Raw genomic sequence first — 25,553 nt, forward strand, 5'->3', positions numbered from 1 at the left:
AAAGAAAATTAATTAGCAGACATTTTCATCAAATTCGTGGATCTTTTTCTATAATTTTATTGCTCATTTTTTGTAATATAATGGAACATTTTTGTCGATATTATGGAACATATCAACACGTTTTAATGTACATTGTTAATATTCTATGGATCAATGTCAGCCAATTTATGTCGCATAATATATCATTTTATGGATCATTTCGAATAGTTTTATGGAAAATTTATTGATTTTAAATGCTCTTATACCATTCTTTTAGTGGACATAAGCGATCATTTTATTGTTCAATTTTGCATAATCTATGGATCAAATCATCCTTTTGTATGGATCATTTAGACTGTTTTAGGGATTTTCAGTTCTATTTTATGGAACATGGAGCACTTTTTTATGGATCGTTTTACAATTTTTTATGGATCGTTTTTGTTGTTTTAACGGCACAAACTTAGGGCTGCCATTGGTATACTTAAGGGTTTATATGTTGCAGATAGAGAAAATACTGAAATTTTTAGCTTTTTGCTACACAATATTACGAAAGCTTATTAAACAGTTGTTCCTATTAAGTTTGTGAAAATTATAAACTATTTGAATTTTTTTAATAGTTTTATTTTTTATTTAACCGCGATTTTTTTAAAAAATAGTGACCATCGCTTCACAACGTGGTCTATTTTTCATGGCTTGCGGTGAGAACGATCTCTCGAATTGCTGAACTGAAAATTATAGAATAGAAATTAATTTTTAGTATTCTTTACAGATTTAACTCGCCGCGCAGATAGCTCTGAATTGGACCCGCTGGTGCCCTAAGACGATTTCGTTAGATTTTCAGAGCACTGTGCACCCAGTGCATTAACGCAAGTGACGAAAGGATATCGAAAAGTCTCGTGAAAATGAAAAATCCAGTAATGATGATGATTTTCCCAAACGGCTCGTTTTCGAGAGGTTTTTATTTGTTCTTTGGCATTAGGATTAGCGATAATAATTCAAATCAAGGATACTACCAGGAAGTCACCTTTAGAAAAAGTCGTTGTCGAAGTAAAATTTGGAACTATGCACGCATGCACTTCAGAGATAGCGTGATATCAGGAGCTGCGATTTCATTTCAACGCTTTTTTGTGAAAAGGGTGATACTTACAAATGTAAACATAAGGCTTTTTCATACATGCGAATGAGGGCTTTGAAACGCAACAAATTAACCTAAAAATTTGAATTCTACGATATTGCTTTCTTAAGCTACAGCAAAAAATACAACGGGCGAAATTGTATTTTTGTTTGTTTTTTTTAAAGTTTCGCCCTCCACGCTCCATGCAAACAAACAGGGCGATACTTTTTTTGCTAGCATTTTAGAGGCGAAAATGTTTTTTTTCGTATTTTTTTAGGATTATCAAGCTGATACCAGCTGTAAATAGTAACAATGATCGCTATTGAAAAAACCCGGACGAAATCGGTGGTGTAAAACGGTAGTTATTGTAAAAAAACGTAAGGTCGATACTTCAATCACAGACTTACCAGACATGACACTCAAATGTTCCAACGAGTCGCAAAAATTTAACGGCCTTTTTAAAAATTTAGCACGACTGCTCAGTACTTTTCGGATTTGCCACGAGAGGCACGCATTTGTTGACATATGACAGGATCGAAAGAAATCAAAAGCGCGCCACCGCACACTATTGAGCGCACGCAATTGTTTTTGTTTTTATTATGATTGTGACAAACGAACGATTTTGTGTGATTTGGGATGGATAAAACTAGTGATTTACAGTTGTGTTATAAAACCATTCAGCTCGAGATCGAAGCTATAAGCCCACTGAGTGAATGTGGCGAATATAAAGATATTGAATTTATTGAAAATTGTTCATCAGAGCAAAATTTGGAGGAAGCAGCAGCGATCGCATTCGGTGATGCTGAGAACAAACAGGTAAAGAAGCTGCAAGATTATGAAACTTGTGTTGAGCCAATCAATCCATGGTCAAAAGATAACAATTATGAGATTTTGTATCGGAAAGAGAAGCAATACGTTTTAAAACTAGAGCAGCGGCAAAGGGAATTAAAAAAATCTCTCCGTATGGAGAAACAAAAGAGTAAACGACGCCTTAAATCAATAATGAAGAAGAAACAACAAATTTATGAACTACGTAAGGAAATCATGCAGTTGAAATCGCAGAATATTATTGATACGCGGTTGCTGAAGCAAGTGAGGAAAAACAAAATATTGCACAACTCTTTGTTAAACGAATCTAGAAAACCAAAAGGGCGCAGATACACCAACGGGATGAAAAATTTCGCAGTAAACACCTATTTAGCGGGACCATCTGCATATCGCTCCATCCAGCAAGTCAAGGTGCTTTGCCTGCCCGGCACGAGAACACTTCAACGCAGCTGCAGTGATGTTCACTTTACTCCTGGGATCAACGAGGCCTTACTTAATCGACTTGCACGGAAAACACAAAATTTTTCTAAGAAGGAGAAGGCCATTGTGATCGCTATGGATGGCATGGCGATAAAACCCAGTTTAAGTTACAATGCAAGAAGCGATTCGTTTATTGGATTTCCTTCTGATGGTGTGGATCGAAAAATTGAAAAAATAACCCTTTCTGGCTGGCTACGGAGGCAATCGCAGTGTTAGTCCAGGGTATTCATACCTTAGAACAACACCGGTGGGAAAATTTTCAGCTGAATGATGCACCTGGTAGATCTAAGAACAAACCTAGGAGGTTTAAACAGGTATGCATTCAAAATAATTGCCATATGCCATCTTGTCATCATACTACATTTCTTATTTAAACACACAGGCTGTTGGATATCTCTTAGCGCATAATACGCTCGGAAGCAACATCCAGATGGAGTTCATCAAAAAATTGTCTCGTGCATTAAGGGTAAAGGGTTTGTATCCCGTGGGGTTGGTCTTAGACCAATGCACCACTAATACAAAAATGGTAAAAGAATCAGGAGCCAGTACGGAAAGACCAGTTATGCAGCTCGGAGGCACAGACCTGGCAGTTATTTACGACAACCCACACTTACTTAAAAACACGAAAAGTATGTTGATGAGATACAATGCTGTGTTTGAGGGAACTGTTGCTTCGTTTAGCCATATCGAAAAATTATACGAATTGGATTGCAACTCCATCCCTCGACTTGTACCAAGGTTGACAGAAAAAAGTGTATTTCCGGCTCCTTTCCGTGCTATGAACGTGGCACAAGCGGTTCGAGCCCTGAGCAGTTCTACAGGCAATGGAATGGAGTACTATGTTGACAAGGGGATACTACCACTAGCTGCGATGTGCACAGCAAGCTTTATAAGATTTTTCGATAATCTATTTGATGCTTTCAACTCGAAAGCCGCGATAAACTCTGTTAAGGTAATGATATCATTCTTTTAGTGGATAAGAAAAAACTCATTTAATTTCATCACTAGCCTTTACGATCACCAATCACAGCCAATTCTTCCCATTGGAATTTTCTACAAGAAGCCGCGTTAAAACTTAGTCGTATGTACTACACAAAGAGTTCGGCATTTACTGTACAAGAGGTAACACTTTTAAATTACATCATTTTTTTCGAAAATGACCCACGTTTACGTTAAAACAGGCAAAAATCAATGCAAAGTCCCTCACAATTTCACAACGGAAACCGAACAGCCTTAACGGCTTTCGTAGCAACATTAATGCTCTTTCATGGCTGTGGAGGAAACTGACAGAAGAGTTCGGGTTTGAACGCCTTTGTACCAACTTTCTATGTCAGGATACGGTCGAGAATCTTTTTTCAGAAATCCGCCGACGATGTGGTCGTAACGATAGTCCGAATGCTTCACAATTTGCAGCGGCTTTCAAATATTCCTCTATAGCTGCAAACAACAAAATCCCTGGAGCCAACTGTGAACAGGACGATGCTCAATGTGTTCTCGATGACGATTCTGCATTTGTTAAACACCAACCAACAAAAATAACTCAGTATCGCTATAAGTTGCTTCCTATCGAATTTGATGCTCGTAAGAGATACACGCCGCACGAATTAAATGCTATTGTGTACATTGTTGGCGCTGCCGCGCGAAAACTACATCAGCAATGTAAAAAACGTTTAGTTGCAGAGAAAGGCGAAGACGAGTTGAACGACCGAATATTGACATTCTCCAGGCTAAAAAATGGCAGAACATTACCAAACTCTAAGTTGTTCGAAATTGGACTTCTGGTGTACACTGTTTTTGTGCAAAGATTTACGAAGATGCTTTATCAGAACCGCAATAATGTAAAAAGGCGTATGAAAAGCTATTTGAACTTTGATTTATATAAGGACTATTTGTGTCTAAAATGCTTCAACGTAGTGGTTGATAAAATATTTAATACTCTTATACAAAGCTTTTTGAAAAAAGTGAACACTATATCGAAATCTAAAAAGCAAATACGAGACACACCCAGAAATTCCAAGAGAAACCGTAAAGCAATTCGTATGTGTCTACCATTATAATTTTGTTTATTGCCTTACTCTTTTGTACGTTGGTAGGAAATGAAAACAAAAATCTGAGAAACAATGGTTACTTTTTATTTTCCATATTTCGTTTCCTTTTCTTTATCACTTGAACAATTTGATGAATTGTTTCTTCTGTGTTGTAATTGGTTTTGCTATCGTCAGTCATAATGGTCCACGCGTGGTTAAGTGCTAGGATTGATGTTAAATCGGGTGTTACTTATGGAAAATGAGGTTAAATCTGATGAAATAATCTCACACACACATTTTGTATACTACTCCAACTCAATGACCACTTAAACACCAACGTAGATACCGTCATGCCAAACACAGTGCATGTGTCAAATAGATGACGTAGTTCTAAGAATAGCCGCTAGGCGGCGATGATGGATAAAGTCTTCATTTAAAATAGTGATCACTTTTGATTCATATAATTGTTCTCAGAGTCATGTCTGGTAAGTCTGTGCTTCAATGCTGATAGGTGGGACCGAAAAAGTAAACTCCCCAAAGGGGCGGTACTATCATTTTGTCAATTTCAAAAGCAAAAACAAATTTTAATTTAATAATTTCAAATTATTTTATATTTTATGAAGTTTTGGGTTTCGATCACTGAATCATGCAATCTAGGATGTAAAAACACAATAGTTCTTAAATAGGAAATAAAACCAAGTCTGGAAATATTCACTGTTGATTTTCTTTGAATGGTATCACTGCTAGTATAGCTTTTTTCAAGAAAAAGCGTTAATTTCTTAGTTCTCAGTCGCGTTGGAAATTCGAGTAAAGTATAAACTTCAAATCGATTAAAAAAAATCGATTTTTTTGGCTCAGTACAATATATAACCCCTTTAGGAAAATTCAGTTTTCCCACCACAATGCATTGATTGAGGAATTTAGATATTTTATTAACAGAGCATTAGCAATAATTCGTTTGTATGTCTATTTTATGGGCCATTTTTCGCTTTCCCATTGATTTGGTTTGAGATTTCTAGCACTGATATTGTCCTATTCTGATTTAAGCGATTCTCTGAGTCCTGCCACTATCCCATGTAGTATGTGTTATCAAAAGCATCGCGAAGCATCAAGTTCTAGATGTTCTCAAACGATATAATATCCGAAGAGATTGATAAGAGTTACAAGAAATGTCTCATCACACTGTTAGGTGGATTAAAAAGGTTTTTTGAATGAAAATAGCTCTTTTCCCAATACCGATAACTTTTAAACGGGCAAACCACCACAACAAATGATGGAAAAATCAGATCTCCCCAAGGCGGCCCTCTGTGTGTGTGTGTGTGTGTGTGTTAACCTTCCTATCTCCCACTAGCTGGTAGTGATTTACAGAAAAAAGATGTTTGCATGTATTTAAACATTCATGCAAATAACTTGGTTCACGGATTTAGGAAGGTGTTAGCATCAATTGACTTTCCGATGACCCATTTCGTGTACAGTGCCAGACATGTTCCGAGGTCATCGTTCCATCAACTAGCCCCGCCTTACTGTAATGTTTGTATCAATTGGATTGTAACATTACAGTAAAACTTTCGATTCCATTTAAGCAGGAAATCGACGCGTATTTATTATAACGGTTCAATTTGTATATATATATATATATATATATATATATATATATATATATATATATATATATATATATATATATATATATATATATATATATATATATATATATATATATATATATATATATATATATATATATATATGTATATATATATATATATAACACATGTGTACTAGAACTTACCATTTTTTTCAGTTTTCTACCTTCATTCCTATCTCCCATTTATGTCTCCTTTAACTCTCATCCACATTTCTTGAATTCCTGATTATTTAAGAAAGAAAAGGGGAAATAATAAAAAAGAACCGATAGACTCCGTGTTTTCCTCAGCGCTTCCGTTTCTCCTAGTCTGGTGTCACTGCCTGTTGGACTTGTGTAAGTTGTTCCATTGGAGATCTCCAAGGAGCTGTAATTGGAGGAAGATCTGACTTCTATCCAGAAGTATCAGTTTTTCACATTAATAGACTATATATGTACACTACAAAACAATCCCGTGTATAATGCAACCATTTTTTGAACATTTATATGTACATAAACACACATAAACACATACACATATATACACACACATGTATACATAAAACCGATCCACCCATCAGTGGGATGAGACACCTCTCATACATTTAACTGTTGTATTATTCATTAAATTGCCAAACGCACGCAAAACTGGCAAGCAACTATATGTGAGACAAGCACAGCCTCGAGTCCTGCACGTATAACACGAATAAATTAAAAAACAATAACAAAACAAATCAAAAAATGGATAGAATGATCCATATAAATCAAATTAATAAAACAAATCAAATTAGCTCAAATGAAAATCAGACAATATTAAAAAAGTTATGAAATTAAGAGAGTAAACTAAATTGTTTCAAGCTAACTAACTGTCGTACAATAACTAAAAGAACTGACTAAACCGAATCAATAAAATGAAGAAACTGAACAATATATGAACTGGGAAAAACTAACAATAAAATGATTAAAACAAATGAAACAAATAACATGAATAAAACAATAAAAAAATTATTGAATTAATAAGATAAATAATATGAATAATGTGGATAACACTAACCGCCATGTTTGAAAAATGCAAAAACAACCAATTCCCTTGCAGCCGCCAGAAAATTTGTCGTCTAAGTATTGAAATTGCCTTTAAATCGCATTCACAAATAGCATTTGTTCCTAGGAGCAATTAGCACAGGCGAGTTGAGTCAAACGTCAGACTATTTAAATCGCCTGGCGATCTTCGTCCGCATTTTTTTTGACCGGGTACTGACTCCATTCAGATATCCGAACTATAGACACTCATACACTGAACAAAAATTGTTGCGATATAGCATATGATTTGTCATTTGAACGACATAAAAACTCAATGTTGACGATTTCGAATGGCAATCATCCAAAAAATGGTGGATTCAAGATCGAATGACTTCATGTCTGTATTGGAATGAACAGTCTGTGATATTCGAAGGATAGACATAACGCCATATGAATTATTTGCACCCAAAAAAGTAAACGATGGTGCTTATTATTATCATCTCAACTAACAGTAGTTGATCATTCGTGTTTCATCTGTTTCCAGTGTTTGGGCTGGCTCGAATGACAGTCATTTGAAGCGCTTCATGCGTTTGCGAGATAAGTTTTTTCATTATTTCTGTGCAGTCGCAAAAAGTCAGTTCGCGACATCAAAACGTGAAAAAACTGCTGCTTGTCATCTTCAAGACTAACGTACCCTAGAAAAATTGCTTTGGAGCTGATTTCCTGGCATTGGGAGAGAAACTAGCGTCCGGATCAAAGGATTTATTTGCATATTTTGGAGCAATGCCACTGACATGGTGTCTTTCAACATACAGGGAATAGCCGTTATTTAGTGCAAATAACTGGTCAAAGCCATAGTATGCAAGGCAAAGAGGGAGTACTGGAAAGGGAGTGAAATATACAATAGGTAAAATGTTTCGTAAGTTTGTGCACAGCTAGTTTCACGATCATATTTTTTAGGATGGATGCCAAATAGCTGTCAATTGATGACTATGTTGATCGGAACTATTATTCTGGTGAAATGGTGGCACTAACGATTCAATATCGTACGGGAATCACAGCCCTAGGAACCACGAGTCCCGAGAGATTGTAGTTACAGGTATTCCTATCCCAAGGTTTGGAAAATTTCCACGCGACCGGCACTAGGTGATGGCCAAATCTACTGGTTTCACATAGCCGTCTTAGTCCCTGAATCAGATTCGAGAGCTAGACGGATCGCATGATATGCAACATGAGGAGCCAATGTTCGATCTGCTTTGGTTCTATCCCGATGACCATGGCGGCTGAACTACATTGCCCCACAATGCTGATTACCTTTGGAAATGTACAATCAATTAAACAATCTGACGCAGGTATTTCAGTTTTATTATGGAAGGGTTCAATTTATAGCATTAAGCACTATTTACACTTATCCGATCCGTTTCAGTTCCGTGCACGGACACCAATATTCTTTCATACAAATCAAAAGCGAGCATTCACACTTGTCCGGCACGGCACCGTCCCGGACAAGTGTGCTCACATTTGAAGCGTGTAAAATAATATTGGCATTCGTGCACGGTACTGAACCGTTGCCAAAGCGGATCGGAAAGGTGTTACTTTGACTTTATCGTTATGTTGTTACAATATTCTCTGCACAAAAGTACACTAAAAAAAATCGAAACGTTAACTCTATTTGTTTCAAACCGCTTAAAATTCATATGAAGAAGAAATGCTATTGTTATCGAGCGCACACATACCTTCTATGTGTCAATTGTATAAACTATGTATGCACACACATAAGTTATATGTGCATATTGTTATAGAATGGGGTTTTATGTGCCTAATAATTATGAAATGTGAATGTAAGATTAATATTTCTTGTAAATACACACATTAGGTTTATGTGCCAGTAAATAGTGTCGTAAACGTATGCTTCCGCAATAGTGCAAAAATCTATAAACCAATAGGCATAACGTTTACTTTTTTGAGTGTACTATGATTGTGGTTAATATACAGGTGGCATTCATGACACACGCCTGTTTACGAATATTTTGACGCATGAGAATTTTTTCAAAAAGACATCGGCAATGAGTTACTCTCTTTGTTTACTTTCTCTTTCGATTTTTACGGTGTCACTATAACGCTTTTCACTTATTTTACAGTACAGATCGAAAGACGGTGGTTTTAAGTAGCATATTATGACCAGACTTGAGGGATAAATGTTAAAGTGACCGAATTATTAACAGAAGAGAAAGTAAACAAAGAGAGTAACTCATTGCAGATATGACTTTTTGAAAAAACGCTCAAGAATTGCGTCTCACTATTCACCATCTTGCTGTAATAGTGATTTATTTCCTCTTTTCAGAAAACACCAGCACCGCACAAACGTAAGAGATTCTGTGATGGACCAACGTTGCCGCAAGAGAACACTGGTAGCAATAGGTTTGTTCCAGTACCAGGAGAAACTGGAAGTACTCCGGAGAAAACAGGGAGAAAATCGTTCCTGTATTATCTTCTTTTCTTTTCCTTCTTTTGGTAGCAAATCGGAGTGAAAAGGAGCAAGAATGTTTTGTTCCGGAGCAACAGGGAGTGACTTCCGTGTACTGGAACAAACCTAATCATTGTTAGCAGAAAGGAAACCACTCTTTTGCGCTCAAGCAAGAAACCAAGTCACCCAGCAATTTTTAAGTTTACCGTAAAACTTGAAGGCACTGAGCTAGATCAGCAACCTCCCGGTGCGATTGTTAAAAGTCGATCAACGATCCAGTAGAATTACGCACTAGACAAGAGAATATGTCCGGAATTACAAATTCTGACTCATCAGAAAAATATCTTTAAAAAAGCACTAGCTGGGAAACGGTATCAATCGAAACTATGAAAAGTTTCGACTGACTCCGACGCAAATTCCGGAAACTTTTCTTCGTTGATTGCGCGAATATTATATTCTGGTACTGCTGGGTAAATTTCACATTGAAGAATAATTCCGTTGCTAGCTGCCATGATTCAGCATCGAGAGATAGAACCTATAGTCGAGATCGAACCAAGAGAGCAAGGCAAACCGTTGTCACTAAACGCCCTAGCACTAAACTAAAACAAGTTATATTACACATAAGACATAACTTTCTCCGCTGAAGGAAGGCAACAAATTTTTACCGTTAAATTTGAATACTGCGTAATTGTCTCTCTTCGTTTACTTTCGTAGTCACCGATGTTACGTAACATGTTTTAACTGAAGAAATTTTTTTTGAAGACTCACGTACCGGGGGAGTAGCGATAAAAAAAGTTGTGGTTCAGCCGGAAATGAACTGGATTTCTGGCTAGTTCCAGTTCGTATTCTGGCTCCAGTAACACAACCGATTCTAATTAGCCACTGAAGTCGGAATACGAACTGGAACCAGCCAGAATTCCGGTTCATTTCCGGCTGAGCTTAACTGGGTGCTAAAGCTGTAAGATTGTCATGATGACATTCACACAGAAAAAAATGTTGGTAAAAATAAGAGTTTTTCACTCTTAGCAAAAAAGAACCAACGCATACTCTTAGTTTGAAAATAAAACTTTTATTTTGAATACTATTCTTCATTAGCTTAAAAGGAAAACTTTTATTTTGATTATTATTCTTGATTAATTTAAAAGTTTTACTTTCAACCTGATAGTAGGCGTTAGTTGTTTTTTGCTAAGAGCGGAACACTCTTACTTTTACCAATATTTTTTTTCTGTGTGTTGGTAACGAAACTATATTAAGCAAAGTGTCAAAAGTTTGAATTCAATGTGAGGTTTTTTTTATACAACGGTAGCATGTTACAAGCATTTGGATTGTGATTTGATGTTTTTAGAATATATTATTTTGATCAATAGTTTTTAAGAAACCAATAACAATAAATTACGTTTGCAAAATGCAATAAACTGTTTCAATAATAATTATATACGTACTACCAATTCCTTGATTTGAACTGATCTTCTGCTTAAAACCAAATATATATCGTCTTGTTCTTTGAGCAACTTTCATTCAACTTTTCGATGACATTTATGCTAAGAAATAATGGAAGTATTTCGACTTTCTGATTTGGTATATACGCTGAATATGGGGATGTCTTATCAATTTCGACGTTTTAGTTATTGTAAAGTTAATGTTAACATTTCAATCTTGATCGGTTGTTGCTTTGCAATGCGAAACTTTTGCTTCTATTTTCTGAATGTCTATCATTTGATACTTGCATACAGGGGTGGAAAGTAACTTGCAACAAAAATCAAAAGGCTGTCATCCAAAACACAACTGACAAATGTTAAAGGGCCGGGTCATATTGAATATCATTCGGAATAACGCTTCAGTTTTGGTACAGTGTAGTAATAGACCAGCGAAGGTACTTTTATAGAGCCAAATGAACTGTCAAAATCAGGAGCCAAACGAGCATGACGTCATTCAATGCAAACAAGCAGAACAAGTATTGCGATTTTATTTTAAAAAAAATATATTTTGTTATTCACAGTACGCTTCATTTTTCGTGTTCGTATTAGTATTTCACAATGTTATTTAGAAAGATATTTATTTTGTTCAATATAACTACACAAAAAGTATTTTACTTATGCTCTTTTTCATCAACTTTGTGTTTCTGAAGAAATTGGATTTTTTCTTTCTTTTCTCAATTTCTTGTTGCTCAGTATCAAACATATAACTTCTCTTTTAATTCATATATTGAGCCACTTGAAAAATTATTTTCATAAAAACAGATGATCGAATACAGTCGAGCACGTTCGAGCTTGCACATTTTTGGGTGATGCCAGTTTAACATGCTTGTTTTTCTAGTTGCCAGTTTTGCGGTTTTTACATCCGCGAGTCTATTACTATGAGTGTTTATAATCCGAACCGGTTCCGGAATGAGTTTTACTGGGAATCAGTGAAATCGTTGCATCAACTAGTCAAGTTCAGATGGCGCTGTCGATGCTAAGTGGAAACATTTTTGGTAGCTCGCTCGAGTCGCGCACATACGTAGCAAAATAATTGTGATGTGACGATAAAATCACTACGTCAAATTACACTATTCCAGCGATATTTTTGCCTACCAACACATAACACAACAGGAGAAACGACCTACCGAGCGATTAACTTCGAAAGATCTCCCCAAGGCGGACCCTAAAGAAATACTCGAGTTGAAGTTTGTCTTGTTACGTGATAGTTTTGAAATTATAGTTTGAGTTTTACGGCAATGCAATGGAATTAATGGAATTTAGAATATGTTGCAATGTTATATGGAATAAAATACGCAAAGTTTTTGATATTTATTGCATTGAAGTTGATATTTTCATAGCATTATTCGGGAATGGAATATACATATATTAAACCATTTTTAATTATAAAGCAAAATAACACTGGGGGCCTCTTATTATATCCTATGGAATAATTGTCTTTTAAATTTACACATCACATATTCAAAATGGTCACAAGGTATAGAAATATACTAATTAAATGTATCCAATCATAAAATCGAAATCATCCACTTTGATCAAACAAAATCAAATTTGTTTCTGAACCATGAAGAATAAACTACTCAATCAGCTGGAATTGCATCATGGGATACAATTAGCGTCTCCGTCCAAATCGTAAAAACACATGGTCCACATCAGTTCGTTTTCCATTACTGCTGGGCGCTAGTAAATCTTCTCCCTGATACAGGAGCGCTGTAAATAAAATATTAATTTGATTAATCACAAATTGTTATCTTTATGCTATTATTATACTACCCATGATCGCATAGTTGTCCCGTTTTCTATAGAATTTCCTATCTTTATGGGACTGATATGCGATCATGGGCAGTATAGTAAAAGGTATTTATTATTGAACGCGTTTTTGTCATGCTGAGACGGAGGATACAAATCGAAAATAGTTTGAAAATTGGAAACTTATTTATTATCATTCAATAATATTTCGATGCGATTATTTATTTCTACACTGTTCCTGTGTTAGAAAATATTATCACAAAAAATCAGTATCGCTGAATTACTCACTAATCGAAAGCTTAGATGCTCCTCTTTCATCTGAGCATAACTTTAGAATGTTCTATAGTGGTGTGTAGAACATTTTATTCAACATTTTGAGCAGTTCCAAACTGATACCTCCTGTTTAGAAGGTTAAATTAGTGAATTCATAGTGTCAGAGAAATTGACATGTTCCGTTAATTAAAGCCTCCGATGACACCATTTAGCCAGTTTCGCGTTGGAAATTAGGTATCTTGAAATTCGCAAAACAAAATGCTTCCTTCAATTTATTTTTTCGAAATAAGTTTTTTGCTCAGGGTAGGGGAGACTGAGGAGACTTCAACCCCTTTTTTATTTTTCAATCCTACTCCGTGGAATGATGAAAAACATGTATTTTTTGTAGTTTTATATTGTTTCTAGGGTTGACTGATAATCATAACAAAATTACATGGAAATATTATACTGGACATGAGCTATGAGCATTTTTGGAAAACAACAAAAAAATGGATTTTTTTTGATTAGATGAGACTCGATCCATAGATGGAAAATGTCATGGTTATGACCAGTCATCTGGTGACTAGTCGCATGTTTGCTCGTGACATGTACAAGTTGCGGATTCTTGCGACATGTGACACAAGGGCGTGTACTATGACACGATACATTTTCCCAGTGACATGTCATAAAATTTGTACATTTTTGAAAACAAAACTGGTTTGTCAAGCGGCTGTACATTTACTGAACTGTGACATGTATGTTCGTTTGCGAACGGTCGCGACAATAGAAAAACAGGTTTGCTTGTTATGTGACATGTCGACAATGAACCGGTATTGAAAATGGGTAAAATATTGGATACCGTACTTTGGCGGATAATTGGAAATATAGAAAATGAGATAATTGTATTTCTTTCAACATTTCATAAATTAATATTGTTTGTTATTGCGGTTTAGAGGTGTTGAAAATCAATAGTTTTAGACATTTTAAACGCACACTGGGAAGTAAATTCGTCAAAATCGAAAAAAATTCAACTTTTCACAGATAAACATTGTTTGTTATTGCGAGTTAAGAGGTGTTTAAAATCAATAGTTTTAGGCATTTTAAGCGCACATTAGGAAGTAAATGCGTCAAAATTGAAAAAAATTCAACTTTTCACAGATAAACATTGTTTGTTATTGCGAGTTAAGAGGTGTTGAAAATCAATAGTTTTAGACATTTTAAACGCACATTAGGAAGTTAATGCGTCAAAATCGAAAAAAATTAAACTTTTCACAGATAAACATTGTTTGTTATTGCGAATTAAGAGGTATTGAAAATCAATAGTTTTAGACATTTTAAACGCACACTGGGAAGTAAATGCGTCAAAATCGAAAAAAAATCAACTTTTCACAGATAAACATTGTTTGTTACTGCGAGTTACGAGGTGTTGAAAATCAATAATTTTAGACATTTTAAACGCACACTGGGAAGTAAATGCGTCAAAATCGAAAATTTTTCAACTTTTCACAGATAAACATTGTTTGTTATTGCGAGTTAAGAGGTGTTTAAAATCAATAGTTTTAGGCATTTTAAACGCACATTAGGAAGTAAATGCGTCAAAATTGAAAAAAATTCAACTTTTCACAGATAAACATTGTTTGTTATTGCGAGTTAAGAGGTGTTGAAAATCAATAGTTTTAGACATTTTAAACGCCCACTGGGAAGTAAATGCGTCAAAATCGAAAAATTTTCGACTTTTCACAGATAAACATTGTTTGTTATTGCGAGTTAAGAGGTGTTGAAAATCAATAGTTTTAGACATTTTAAACGCACATTAGGAAGTTAATGCGTCAAAATCGAAAAAAATTAAACTTTTCACAGATAAACATTGTTTGTTATTGCGAATTAAGAGGTATTGAAAATCAATAGTTTTAGACATTTTAAACGCACACTGGGAAGTAAATGCGTCAAAATCGAAATTTTTTCAACTTTTCACAGATAAACATTGTTTGTTATTGCGAGTTACAAGGTATTGAAAATCAATAGTTTTAGACATTTTAAACGCCTATTGGGAAGTAAATGCATCGAAATCGAAATTTTTTCAAATTTTCGCAGATAGGGTAAGGTGGGGCAAATCTGACCGTTGGGTAAACCCGACCCCCCTCTGTTACCGAAAATCAGAAGCACTACGCGAACTAATATCAATGTTGTCGTGTAGAGCATCGAAAATAATCATAATGGTGGTATGAAAGCATTTTATTAGTCTACATTGAGATGCTCATACGACAAGAAGTGTGTTTTTACAATTTTTGATTTGACTTTTGTGCATCATTGACTACAGGACATTTCTGATTGTTAAAGTGATTGCATAATAAATATAAGTGGATTCAAATTATTTTATTTAAGTCCTACAAAGTGCATAGATGAATTTAGTTCATCCCTTTTCATATATTTTTTAATTGCATCGTAATGAAAAATGACGCGGTGGGGTAAATCCGACCTCTAAATATTGGGATAAATCCGACCGCTTTTTTGCTAAGAAATTTTTTATTTATCAAATTGAAATATATTTTTATTGTTATTATTTATTATTTTTATGCAAAATGGTTCATAATTACAAACGAAAGACACAAAAAAGTGATGATTATAGTATTCGTCAAGCAATTGCTCCGATGCAAATGGAAATATCATTACGTGCTACTGCTCGTGATTTTAGCATTCCAAGATTGATATTGAACTCCATTTTCTTCATGTTACAATTCAATAACCATAACCATTCAACCATAAAATTTGAGTAATATCTGCACTAAATCAACCAAAAACATAAGGGGTCGGGTTTACCCCACCATTTTTGAAAACAGCAAAAATGAACATTTTTGTAAAACGCTTGTATCTTAAGATATTCCGAAGATCCAAATAAAATGCTATATACAGAACGTTGCCCAGGAGTCTAACTTTTAATTTGGTATATAAAACGACTTGATCCGATGTAAAATGAGAATTTTACAGCCAAAACCATTTACTAGGCCGGATTTGCCCCACCTTACCCTAAACATTGTTTGTTATTACGAGTTGTTTACTATTTTTACCTGCAACCGTCGGCGCGGCGGCGCTGGGCACACCTCTAATTTTAAACGCATTTTTAAATTTCCATTTTGTCGAAATTACTTCCCGTTGTGCATTTCAAATGTTCAAAACTTTTGATTTTCAAGTCCTAATAACTCGGAAAAACAAGCAACATTCATCTGTAAAAAGTGAATTTTGCGATTTTGACGCATTTACTTCCCCATGTGCGTTTAAAATGTTCAAAACTAGTGATTTTCATATCCTAGTACAGTAGGATTCCGTTTTTGGCAACAATTTTATTTTTTGCTGTTGCCAAAATCGGATCCGTGCCAAAAATTGGACCTTATTTTTAAAGTTTGGATTTTCAATTTACGACTTCAAAAATGTTTCAAGGATTTTTAACCATGTGTGAAATGGAATTAGATGAAAGGAAAAAATAAGAAAATTCAATTTTATTCATATGTTTATCAAATTCAGTCTTCGCACAGTGATCACCTTCCATAAAAAAGTCGGTCAAAACCTCAAAAGGGATCCGAATTTGATAAAAACTTCACATTGGGGTAATTTTACGTCGCTGAATTCATGTTTGGTGTTAATTTATTATTTCTTTTTACCAGAAAATTTCGGCACCTGGGGAGGTTTGCAAATTCAACATTTACGAATATAAAGTGCACTATATCTGAAAATGCATTTTCAAAAAGACATCGTAAACTATTTGGGAGCTATCAGTTTTGTATTCCTAAATACGGGCTTTCGTTATGTATTGCAAATTTAGTGCCAAGTTTTGTAGTGACGTTGTATTATGCGGTGTAGCGCATTCATCTGCATTCGACTATAAAAATTGATTCCGTCTAACACTAGTTACACTGCTACCACTTGTATTATACATAAACAATACATTTCTATACTTATTGTTATCATTAAATACGACACATATAGTGTGAAACATACTTACGGACATTATACATGCGAGCCACAACATAGCTCCTGCGCCACACACACCCCTCTCCCCTGCCTAACCATGTATCTGACATGAGCAAATATAAAAATACCTTTTTCAACACACTAACCTTGCTGGTGTGCCACGAAACTGCTACTTAAGGAAGCTAGAATATTTTCCTATACAATCAATCCGAGTTTTTGACGGAATGCCATCTGTAGCTCCTATTTTGTGCGAAAATATCGCCTCTCTTCACTTGGGGTTTCTTTTCGAAACATTTCTTCTCGTTTTCATTGCACTTTTTCAAATGCACTTTTTTCACACACCACTGCAAAAACACTCGCGAAACTTTAATCGTTTACTAACAAAACTTCAAATTTTCTGCCAATGCGCAGATGACCAAAGGAAAATGTTCGGAAACTCTCATTTGTGCGTTTGAATTTTCACTTCAGATTTCAGTTTTTCCTAATGTAAACAAGCGAGTCGGTGCCTAGCAACGTGGCTTCCGCATATCTTCACCTTAACCTTTAAATGCATAACGCTTTTTTAAAACAACATTGCGAAAAACATCACAAAATTATCACAGTAAAGTATTGAAACTGTAAAACAATTTTAATAAAATTAAAAAAAAAATGATTTGGGCTTTTGAGGATTAATATATGGGAGTTTGGAAATAAAGTCAAATACAATGTCAATTGATACAAAAAATATCTATTGCACATTTTTAAAAGATTTATTATGTACAACAAGAATGTTGACAAAAACGGAACCCATTTGTTGCCAAAATCGGAGTGTGCCAAAATGGGAGTATGCCAAAAACGGAACGTGACAAAACGGAATCTTACTGTAACTCGAAAAACAAAAAAAAAAAAGATAGCGAGAAGTTGAAAAATTTTCCATTTTGACGGAATTACTTACTAATGTGTGTCTAAAAAGTCCAAAACTATCGTTTTTCAACTTCACGTAACTAGCAATAACAAACAATATTTATCTGTGAAAAGTTGAAAAATTTTCGATTTTGACGCATTTACTTTCAAGTGTACGTTTAAAATGTCTAAAACTATTGATTTTCTACTCCTCGTAACTCGCAATAACAAGCAATATTTATCTGTGGAAAGTTGAAAAATTTTCGATTTTGACGCATTTATTTCCCAGTGTGCGTTTAAAATGTCTAAAACTATTGATTTTCAAATCCTCGTAACGCGCAGTAATGTGAAAAGTTGAAATGTCAAAAGCTATTGATTTTCAAATCCTCGTAACTCGCAATAACAAACAATATTTATCTGTGAAAAGATGAAAAATTTTCGATTTTGACGCATTTACTTCCCAATGTGCGTTTAAAATGTCTAAAACTATTGATTTTCAACACCTCTTAACTCGCAATAACAAACCATATTTATCTGTGAAGAGATGAAAAATTTTCAATTTTTGGCGCATTTACTTCCCAGTGTGCGTTTAAAATGTCTAAAACGATTGATTTTCAACACCTCTTAACTCGCAATAACAAAAAATATTTATCTGTGAAGAGATGAAAATTTTCAAATTTTGACGCATTTACTTCCCAGTGTGCGTTTAAAATGTCTAAAACTATTGATTTTCAACTCCTAGTAACCCGCAATAACAAAAAATATTTGTCTGTGAAAACTTGAAAATTTTTCGATTTTGACGCATTTACTTCCCAGTGTGCGTTTAAAATGTCTAAAATTATTGATTTTCAACACCTCTTAACTCGCAATAACAATGTTTATCTTTGAGAGTTGAAAATTTTTCGATTTTGACGCATTTACTTCCCAGTGTGCGTTTAAAATGTCTAAAACTATTGATTTTCAAAACCTCGTAATTCGCAATAACAAAAAATATTTACCTGTGAAAAGTTGAAAAATTTTCGATTTTGACGCATTTACTTCCCAGTGTGCGTTTAAAATGTCTAAAACAATTGATTTTCAACTCCTCGTAGCTTGCAATAACGAACAATATTTATCTGTGAAAAGATGAAAATTTTTCAATTTTGACGCATTTACTTCCCCTTGTGCGTTTAAAATGTCTGAAACGATTGATTTTCAACACCTCTTAACTCGCAATAACAAACAATATTTATCTGTGAAGAGATGAAAATTTTCAAATTTTGACGCATTTACTTCCCAGTGGGCGTTTAAAATGTCTAAAACTATTGATTTTCAACACCTCGTAACTCGCAATAACAAACAATGTTTATCTGTGAAAAGTTGATTTTTTTTCGATTTTGGCGCATTTACTTCCCAGTGTGCGTTTAAAATGTCTAAAACTATTGATTTTGAACTACTCGTAGCTTGCAATAACTAACAATGTTTATCTGTGAAAAGATGAAAAATTTTCAATTTTGACGCATTTACTTCCCAGTGTGCGTTTAAAATGTCTAAAACTATTGATTTTCAATACCTCTTAACTCGCAATAACAAACAATATTTATCTGTGAAGAGATGAAAATTTTTCAATTTTGACGCATTTACTTCCCAGTGTGCGTTTAAAATGTCTAAAACTATTGATTTTCAACACCTCTTAACTCGCAATAACAAACAATGTTTATCTGTGAAGAGATGAAAATTTTCAAATTTTGACGCATTTACTTCCCAGTGGGCGTTTAAAATGTCTAAAACTATTGATTTTCAACACCTCGTAACTCGCAATAACAAACAATGTTTATCTGTGAAAAGTTGATTTTTTTTCGATTTTGGCGCATTTACTTCCCAGTGTGCGTTTAAAATGTCTAAAACTATTGATTTTGAACTACTCGTAGCTTGCAATAACGAACAATGTTTATCTGTGAAAAGATGAAAAATTTTCAATTTTGACGCATTTACTTCCCAGTGTGCGTTTAAAATGTCTAAAACTATTGATTTTCAATACCTCTTAACTCGCAATAACAAACAATATTTATCTGTGAAGAGATGAAATTTTTTCAATTTTGACGCATTTACTTCCCAGTGTGCGTTTAAAATGTCTAAAACTATTGATTTTCAACACCTCTTAACTCGCAATAACAAACAATGTTTATCTGTGAAAAGTTGAAAATTTTTCGATTTTGACGCATTTACTTCCCAGTGTGCGTTTAAAATGTCTAAAACTATTGATTTTCAAAACCTCGTAACTCGCAATAACAAAAAATATTGATCTGTGAAAAGTTGAAACATTTTCGATTTTGATGCATTTACTTCCTAATGTGCGTTTAAAATGTCTAAAACTATTGATTTTCAACTCCTCGTAGCTTGCAATAACAAACAATATTTATCTGTGAGAAGATGAAAATTTTTCAATTTTGACGCATTTACTTCCCCTTGTGCGTTTAAAATAAATGTCTAAAACGATTGATTTTCAACACCTCTTAACTCGCAATAACAAACAATATTTATCTGTGAAGAGATGAAAATTTTCAAATTTTGGCGCATTTACTTCCCAGTGTGCGTTTAAAATGTCTAAAATTATTGATTTTCAACACCTCTTAACTCGCAATAACAATGTTTATCTTTGAAAAGTTGAAAAATTTTCGATTTTGACGCATTTACTTCCCAGTGTGCGTTTAAAATGTCTAAAACTATTGATTTTCAAAACCTCGTAATTCGCAATAACAAAAAATATTTATCTGTGAAGAGATGAAAATTTTTCTATTTTGACGCATTTACCTCCCAGTGTGCGTTTAAAATGTCTAAAAGTATTGATTTTCAACACCTCTTAACTCGCAATAACAATGTTTATCTTTGAAAAGTTGAAAATTTTTCGATTTTGACGCATTTACTTCCCAGTGTGAGTTTAAAAAGTCTTAAACTATTGATTTTCGAAACCTCGTAACTCGCAATAACAAAAAATATTGATCTGTGAAAAGTTGAAACATTTTCGATTTTGATGCATTTACTTCCTAATGTGCGTTTAAAATGTCTAAAACAATTGATTTTCAACTCCTCGTAGCTTGCAATAACGAACAATATTTATCTGTGAAAAGATGAAAAATTTTCAATTTTGACGCATTTACCTCCCCTTGTGCGTTTAAAATGTCTAAAACTATTGATTTTCAACTCCTCGTAGCTTGCAATAACGAATAATATTTATCTATGAAAAGATGAAAAATTTTCAATTTTGGCGCATTTACTTCCCAGTGTGCGTTTAAAATGTCTAAAACTATTGATTTTTAACTCCTCGTAACTCGCTACATTTATTATCAAAAAGTTGAAAAAGTTCAAAATAATTGAGTTTATATAGCGTCTACCATTCCGTTTATCTGCCACTGCACGGTACTTAAACGATCAAGAATAAGATACAGGTCAAACAAGCAAGCCATAACAAAATGTTCATCTTTGTACAGGTTCCTAAACTTTGTGACTGGTATCGCCTTACGCGCGACAGGTAAATTATCCTCATGACCAGTCTCAAGACCGATGACACATTTAAATTCCATGACATGTCACGAGACCAACCATCGAGGCTTGGAAGGTAACCTGTTTGAGACATAAGACATTTTCAGCAGAGCGTGAATGTACGGGTGGCTTGACATGTCGCGAAAAATGTACACAGGTTCCAACTATGGTTGAGGAACGTCAAATGTGGGAAGCATGGTTGCTACGTATACTGTAGTAAACAATTACAGTTAAGTTTTTGTACGATGAAGCGTTCATTTTTGACAGTTTTTTTTGTTATTTTATGGCAACAATGACTTCAGTTGTTCTGTGTGAATTTGGTTATTTTCAGTGGTGTGTATGAAACAATGCAAAAGGGGATCAAATCTCCACGAATTTGAAGGGATCAAGTGAACCCATAGCATTTATTTCAGCAAACTTTAGTACCAATATAGTTGAACAAAAAAATCAGCTCAATAATAACGTATTCATATAATTGACATTCTCGTGTAATTCTGTATGCAAAAGTATAGTATGTATTGGGTGACTTTATCAATTGTATAAAAGTTTGAAAATTTAGAAAATAAATCTTCTTCAGTTCTTCTGAGATTTTTTTTTAAATCTGTAAAAAACCGGTAACACATGTCCAATTTATTTTTTTTTGCGTTAAAGAAATTTATGTTTAGATAAAACTACGCAACTTTCTAGTATATTCGATTAATGTATTCTGATCCGCCTTTGAGTTACAATTATGGGATCAAGTCTCCCCGGGGATCAAGTGTCCTCAGTCTCCCCTACCGATGTTCTATCATTGTTCTATGGATTCTGAGCATGAGCATGATGACCGTACAATTCGTAGTTGCTGCTCCGTGATTGATCAGAGCAAGCGAAACAGGACAAATAATCAACGAATGGGACTTGGGAGTAGCTATCCATCCTCAATGTGTACGTTTCGAGAGTTCTATACTTTGAAATGCCAATAACGGCAGCCGGCCATGCCTTTATAGTCATCGGGGAAGGGAAGGAATGTTAGTGTAACAAACTTTGTTATGAAGACTGTGTATATCTCTGCATCTCCACGTTTGCCACGGGAAGGAGTTTTTGTTAATAGGATGGGGTAGAGAAATACACAAATCTGGATTCACCTTGGTGAGTGATAATCTCAGTATTAGTTTATTGAATTAATTTTGAAATGATCGGTTTGTAAAAAAGCAACTTCAGCTCCGGACAGCCGACAGTCGGAAATGTTGCATATGTTTAATTAAATCAAACGGTAGGTGAACGATTTTATTATTACTTGCTTCATTACAGCGAAACACGGAATTCCAAAAACAATATAATATAATGAAACGCGATTACTTTTAGTGTCTCGATACATTTGTTTATATATATATATATATATATATATATATATATATATATATATATATATATATATATATATATATATATATATATATATATATATATATATATATATATATATATATATATATATATATATATATATATATATATATATATATATATATATATATATATATATATATATATATATATATATATATATATATATATATATATATATATATATATATATATATATATATATATATATATATATATATATATATATATATATATATATATATATATATATATGTGTATATGTAATTGAAGGTTTTGTAATAGACGCTTTATTTATCGTGTATAAATTTCGGCATTATTGAAGTACAATACTTTCCCGTTTCAAAATATCGGCTGTGGCAATCACGTCAGATTTTGAAGGTTAATAACTTCCACCATACTTAATAGAATGATTTGAGGTTTAAAGCAATTTTATCGAAAAAATGTTCCGCAATGTAGTGTTAAATTAATACCGAAAATACTGTTTATTTAAAAATCTTTCAAAAACTTCCGAAAATGGTGAAAATTTTCAGCTCATCTCGGCCAGAGCCGTCAATATGGTGCACCAATAGAACACTTAAATAATGAAAAGTTTTAAATATAGGTCCGCTACAGATTTGTTTCTATCAATATTCGTATTTGATTGCTTGGCGCGGCTGTACAATAACGAGAAATATTTGTGAGCTGCACACGACTTGTGGATGAATCAGTTTGTGTCGATACGTGCTACTAGCAGAGGCCATCATTTTCATTTCTGATGGATGTAAGATAGCATACACACGAACAAACCGATTTCAAATCATCTGACTGAAGCTTGTTCCTGATTGGCTCCCGCTAGTTTCATGCACCGAGCCGCAAATCTGGATCAGAAAGAATTGTCATTTCAGTCCGTTTCAGCAAGTCCACTTGTCAGATGTCTGTATGTTACACCGGAGAGAAAGTAATTATTAGGATTCATCTCCGTGGATTAATTTGTGCAGCTCCGAATTAGAAAGCAGGAACAATTGAAACAAAAATCTCCCACCCGGAGAATATTTTCTTCGACAAACAAATTAGCCCTTATCAGCGCTATCATTCCACTCGAAAGAATTAAATTTAAAAATCTTTTCTTTCGCCAACTATTATTGTGACTACGACTAACGTTTCGAAATAGAAGCCCCATTTCAAAATTTCGGAAAAACCCGAGGGTCTCGTTTGAAAGTTTGTAACTTTCAACGTACTTAACCAAAATACACAATGTTTGAACCAATCAGTCAGGAATAATCAGGAATCTTCTATAAGATTTGTAAGTACAGGTCGGACTCGATTATCCGGGGATTCGATTATCCGTGATTCGATTATCCGGGGAAAATGATTCGATTATCCAGGTGTTTTGAAAAAAAAAATCAAATTTCAACTATAATGTCTTATTATAGTGCTAATTCGATCATTGCAGTCAATAGAACATTTTTTCGGGCAATTGGGGAGTCTAGGGTTAACCTCCTTTCAAATTTTAACCTACCTCAAAAATAGCTTATATATGGGTTATTCCGCGCAAAGTAACCTAAAAAACAAAACTTGGAACCGACCTTCATGTATTGGACCAGTTTTGAAGAAATTGTTCATTTCGAGCCAATATATAATAACCTAAATTGTTGTGTCGTTTAAACAGCCCTCAGTCCATGGGAACACTCTTAACCGTTAGGTGTCCGACGCGGTACCCGGTTACCTTTTTAGGTTTCACATAATGAAATTCCCATGTTTTATCCGTAGCTGGAAATCGACACTTTTTGACATCTAAGAACATAACTAAGTCAAGCTTTGGGTTAGTAATGTTTTTGATATATATATATATATATATAATATATATATATATATATATATATATATATATATATATATATATATATATATATATATATATATATATATATATATATATATATATATATATATATATATATATATATTGGAGAAGATCTTCTAAAGTGTCTTTGAGTTGTGCACAGAGGTTAAAAAGACTGATGGGAAAACTGAACAATTCTACCCACCATAACGGCATATTTGAAGCTTATTTAAAAAAATTAAAGGGTTGTGTACAGGACACGACCACGGTGACCTTAAAAATATAGCTTTTTTCAAGAGCGTGCAAATGAATTTTATCTATCACACATATCGACTCGCGTTCTTGCTCACTCGCCTGTTTTCATATGTTACAATTTGCTATATACCCTCCCCATTAAAATATAATTTATTGAAGGTCATTTAACGGTAATCTATTATTACAATTAATCAAGTATCTCACTATGTGATTGGCATTATTTGGCTGATCCATCTAGTCAAAATTGGCTGGTTTGTCCAGAAAATATATTCAAAAGAAACGTTCCATATTGAGAACTGTGATGAGGAAGCCCACGCCCGCCAACGGAAATATACAGATTCTCCATGAAATATGAAATTTCATTTTCCATTTAAATTTTCCATAATGTACTAATGAACTTGAGTAAACAATCTTAAGGTTAAGTATTTCTTGATCGATTAGTGGTTGAACAAATTAAATTATTTGATAAATTACATTGTTATACAACGTTCGCACTACCAGTTAAAACGGGTTTTTTTGTTATATTGGTGACATTTTTCTTGTTGCTAATTATTATAACGTGTTATAACTCTGCAGTGTAAACATTGTATTATTAAACCAATTCTGCAGCGTTTTATGTTGTATAGGTTTTTATGTGGTAATAGGACTGACATAATTATATCTTCAGTACATCGGTTTGTTTCATAATTTAAAACA

The 25,553-nt window shown here is 33.9% G+C and overlaps 1 protein-coding gene and 1 long non-coding RNA gene across 5 annotated transcripts in view; one reads left to right on the plus strand and one right to left on the minus strand.

Annotated features, from left to right (window-relative positions):
* The first annotated feature begins 7,369 nt into the window (after positions 1-7,369).
* Positions 7,370-10,875, plus strand: LOC131683207 (uncharacterized). Of its 4 annotated transcripts, none has more exons than XR_009304420.1 (4): positions 7,370-7,555; positions 7,617-7,979; positions 8,033-8,424; positions 9,417-10,874. It is a non-coding gene; the product is annotated as an uncharacterized LOC131683207 (long non-coding RNA). The 4 variants fall into 4 exon arrangements; XR_009304419.1 differs by having other exon boundaries at positions 7,371-7,979; positions 9,417-9,522; positions 9,591-10,875; XR_009304421.1 differs by lacking the exon at positions 9,417-10,874 and adding an exon at positions 9,214-9,305 and having other exon boundaries at positions 7,373-7,979.
* A 1,444-nt stretch (positions 10,876-12,319) lies between these two features.
* Positions 12,320-25,553, minus strand: part of LOC131683211 (dromyosuppressin) — a 567,416-nt gene continuing 554,182 nt past the window's right edge. Inside the window, exon 4 of the mRNA XM_058965048.1 lies at positions 12,320-12,727. Within this exon, the coding sequence (XP_058821031.1) occupies positions 12,685-12,727 (43 nt within the window). The 3' untranslated portion in view covers positions 12,320-12,684. The remainder of the gene's footprint in view (positions 12,728-25,553) is intronic.

This window comes from Topomyia yanbarensis, chromosome 2, assembly GCF_030247195.1.
Source record: "Topomyia yanbarensis strain Yona2022 chromosome 2, ASM3024719v1, whole genome shotgun sequence".
Lineage (NCBI taxonomy): Eukaryota > Metazoa > Arthropoda > Insecta > Diptera > Culicidae > Topomyia > Topomyia yanbarensis.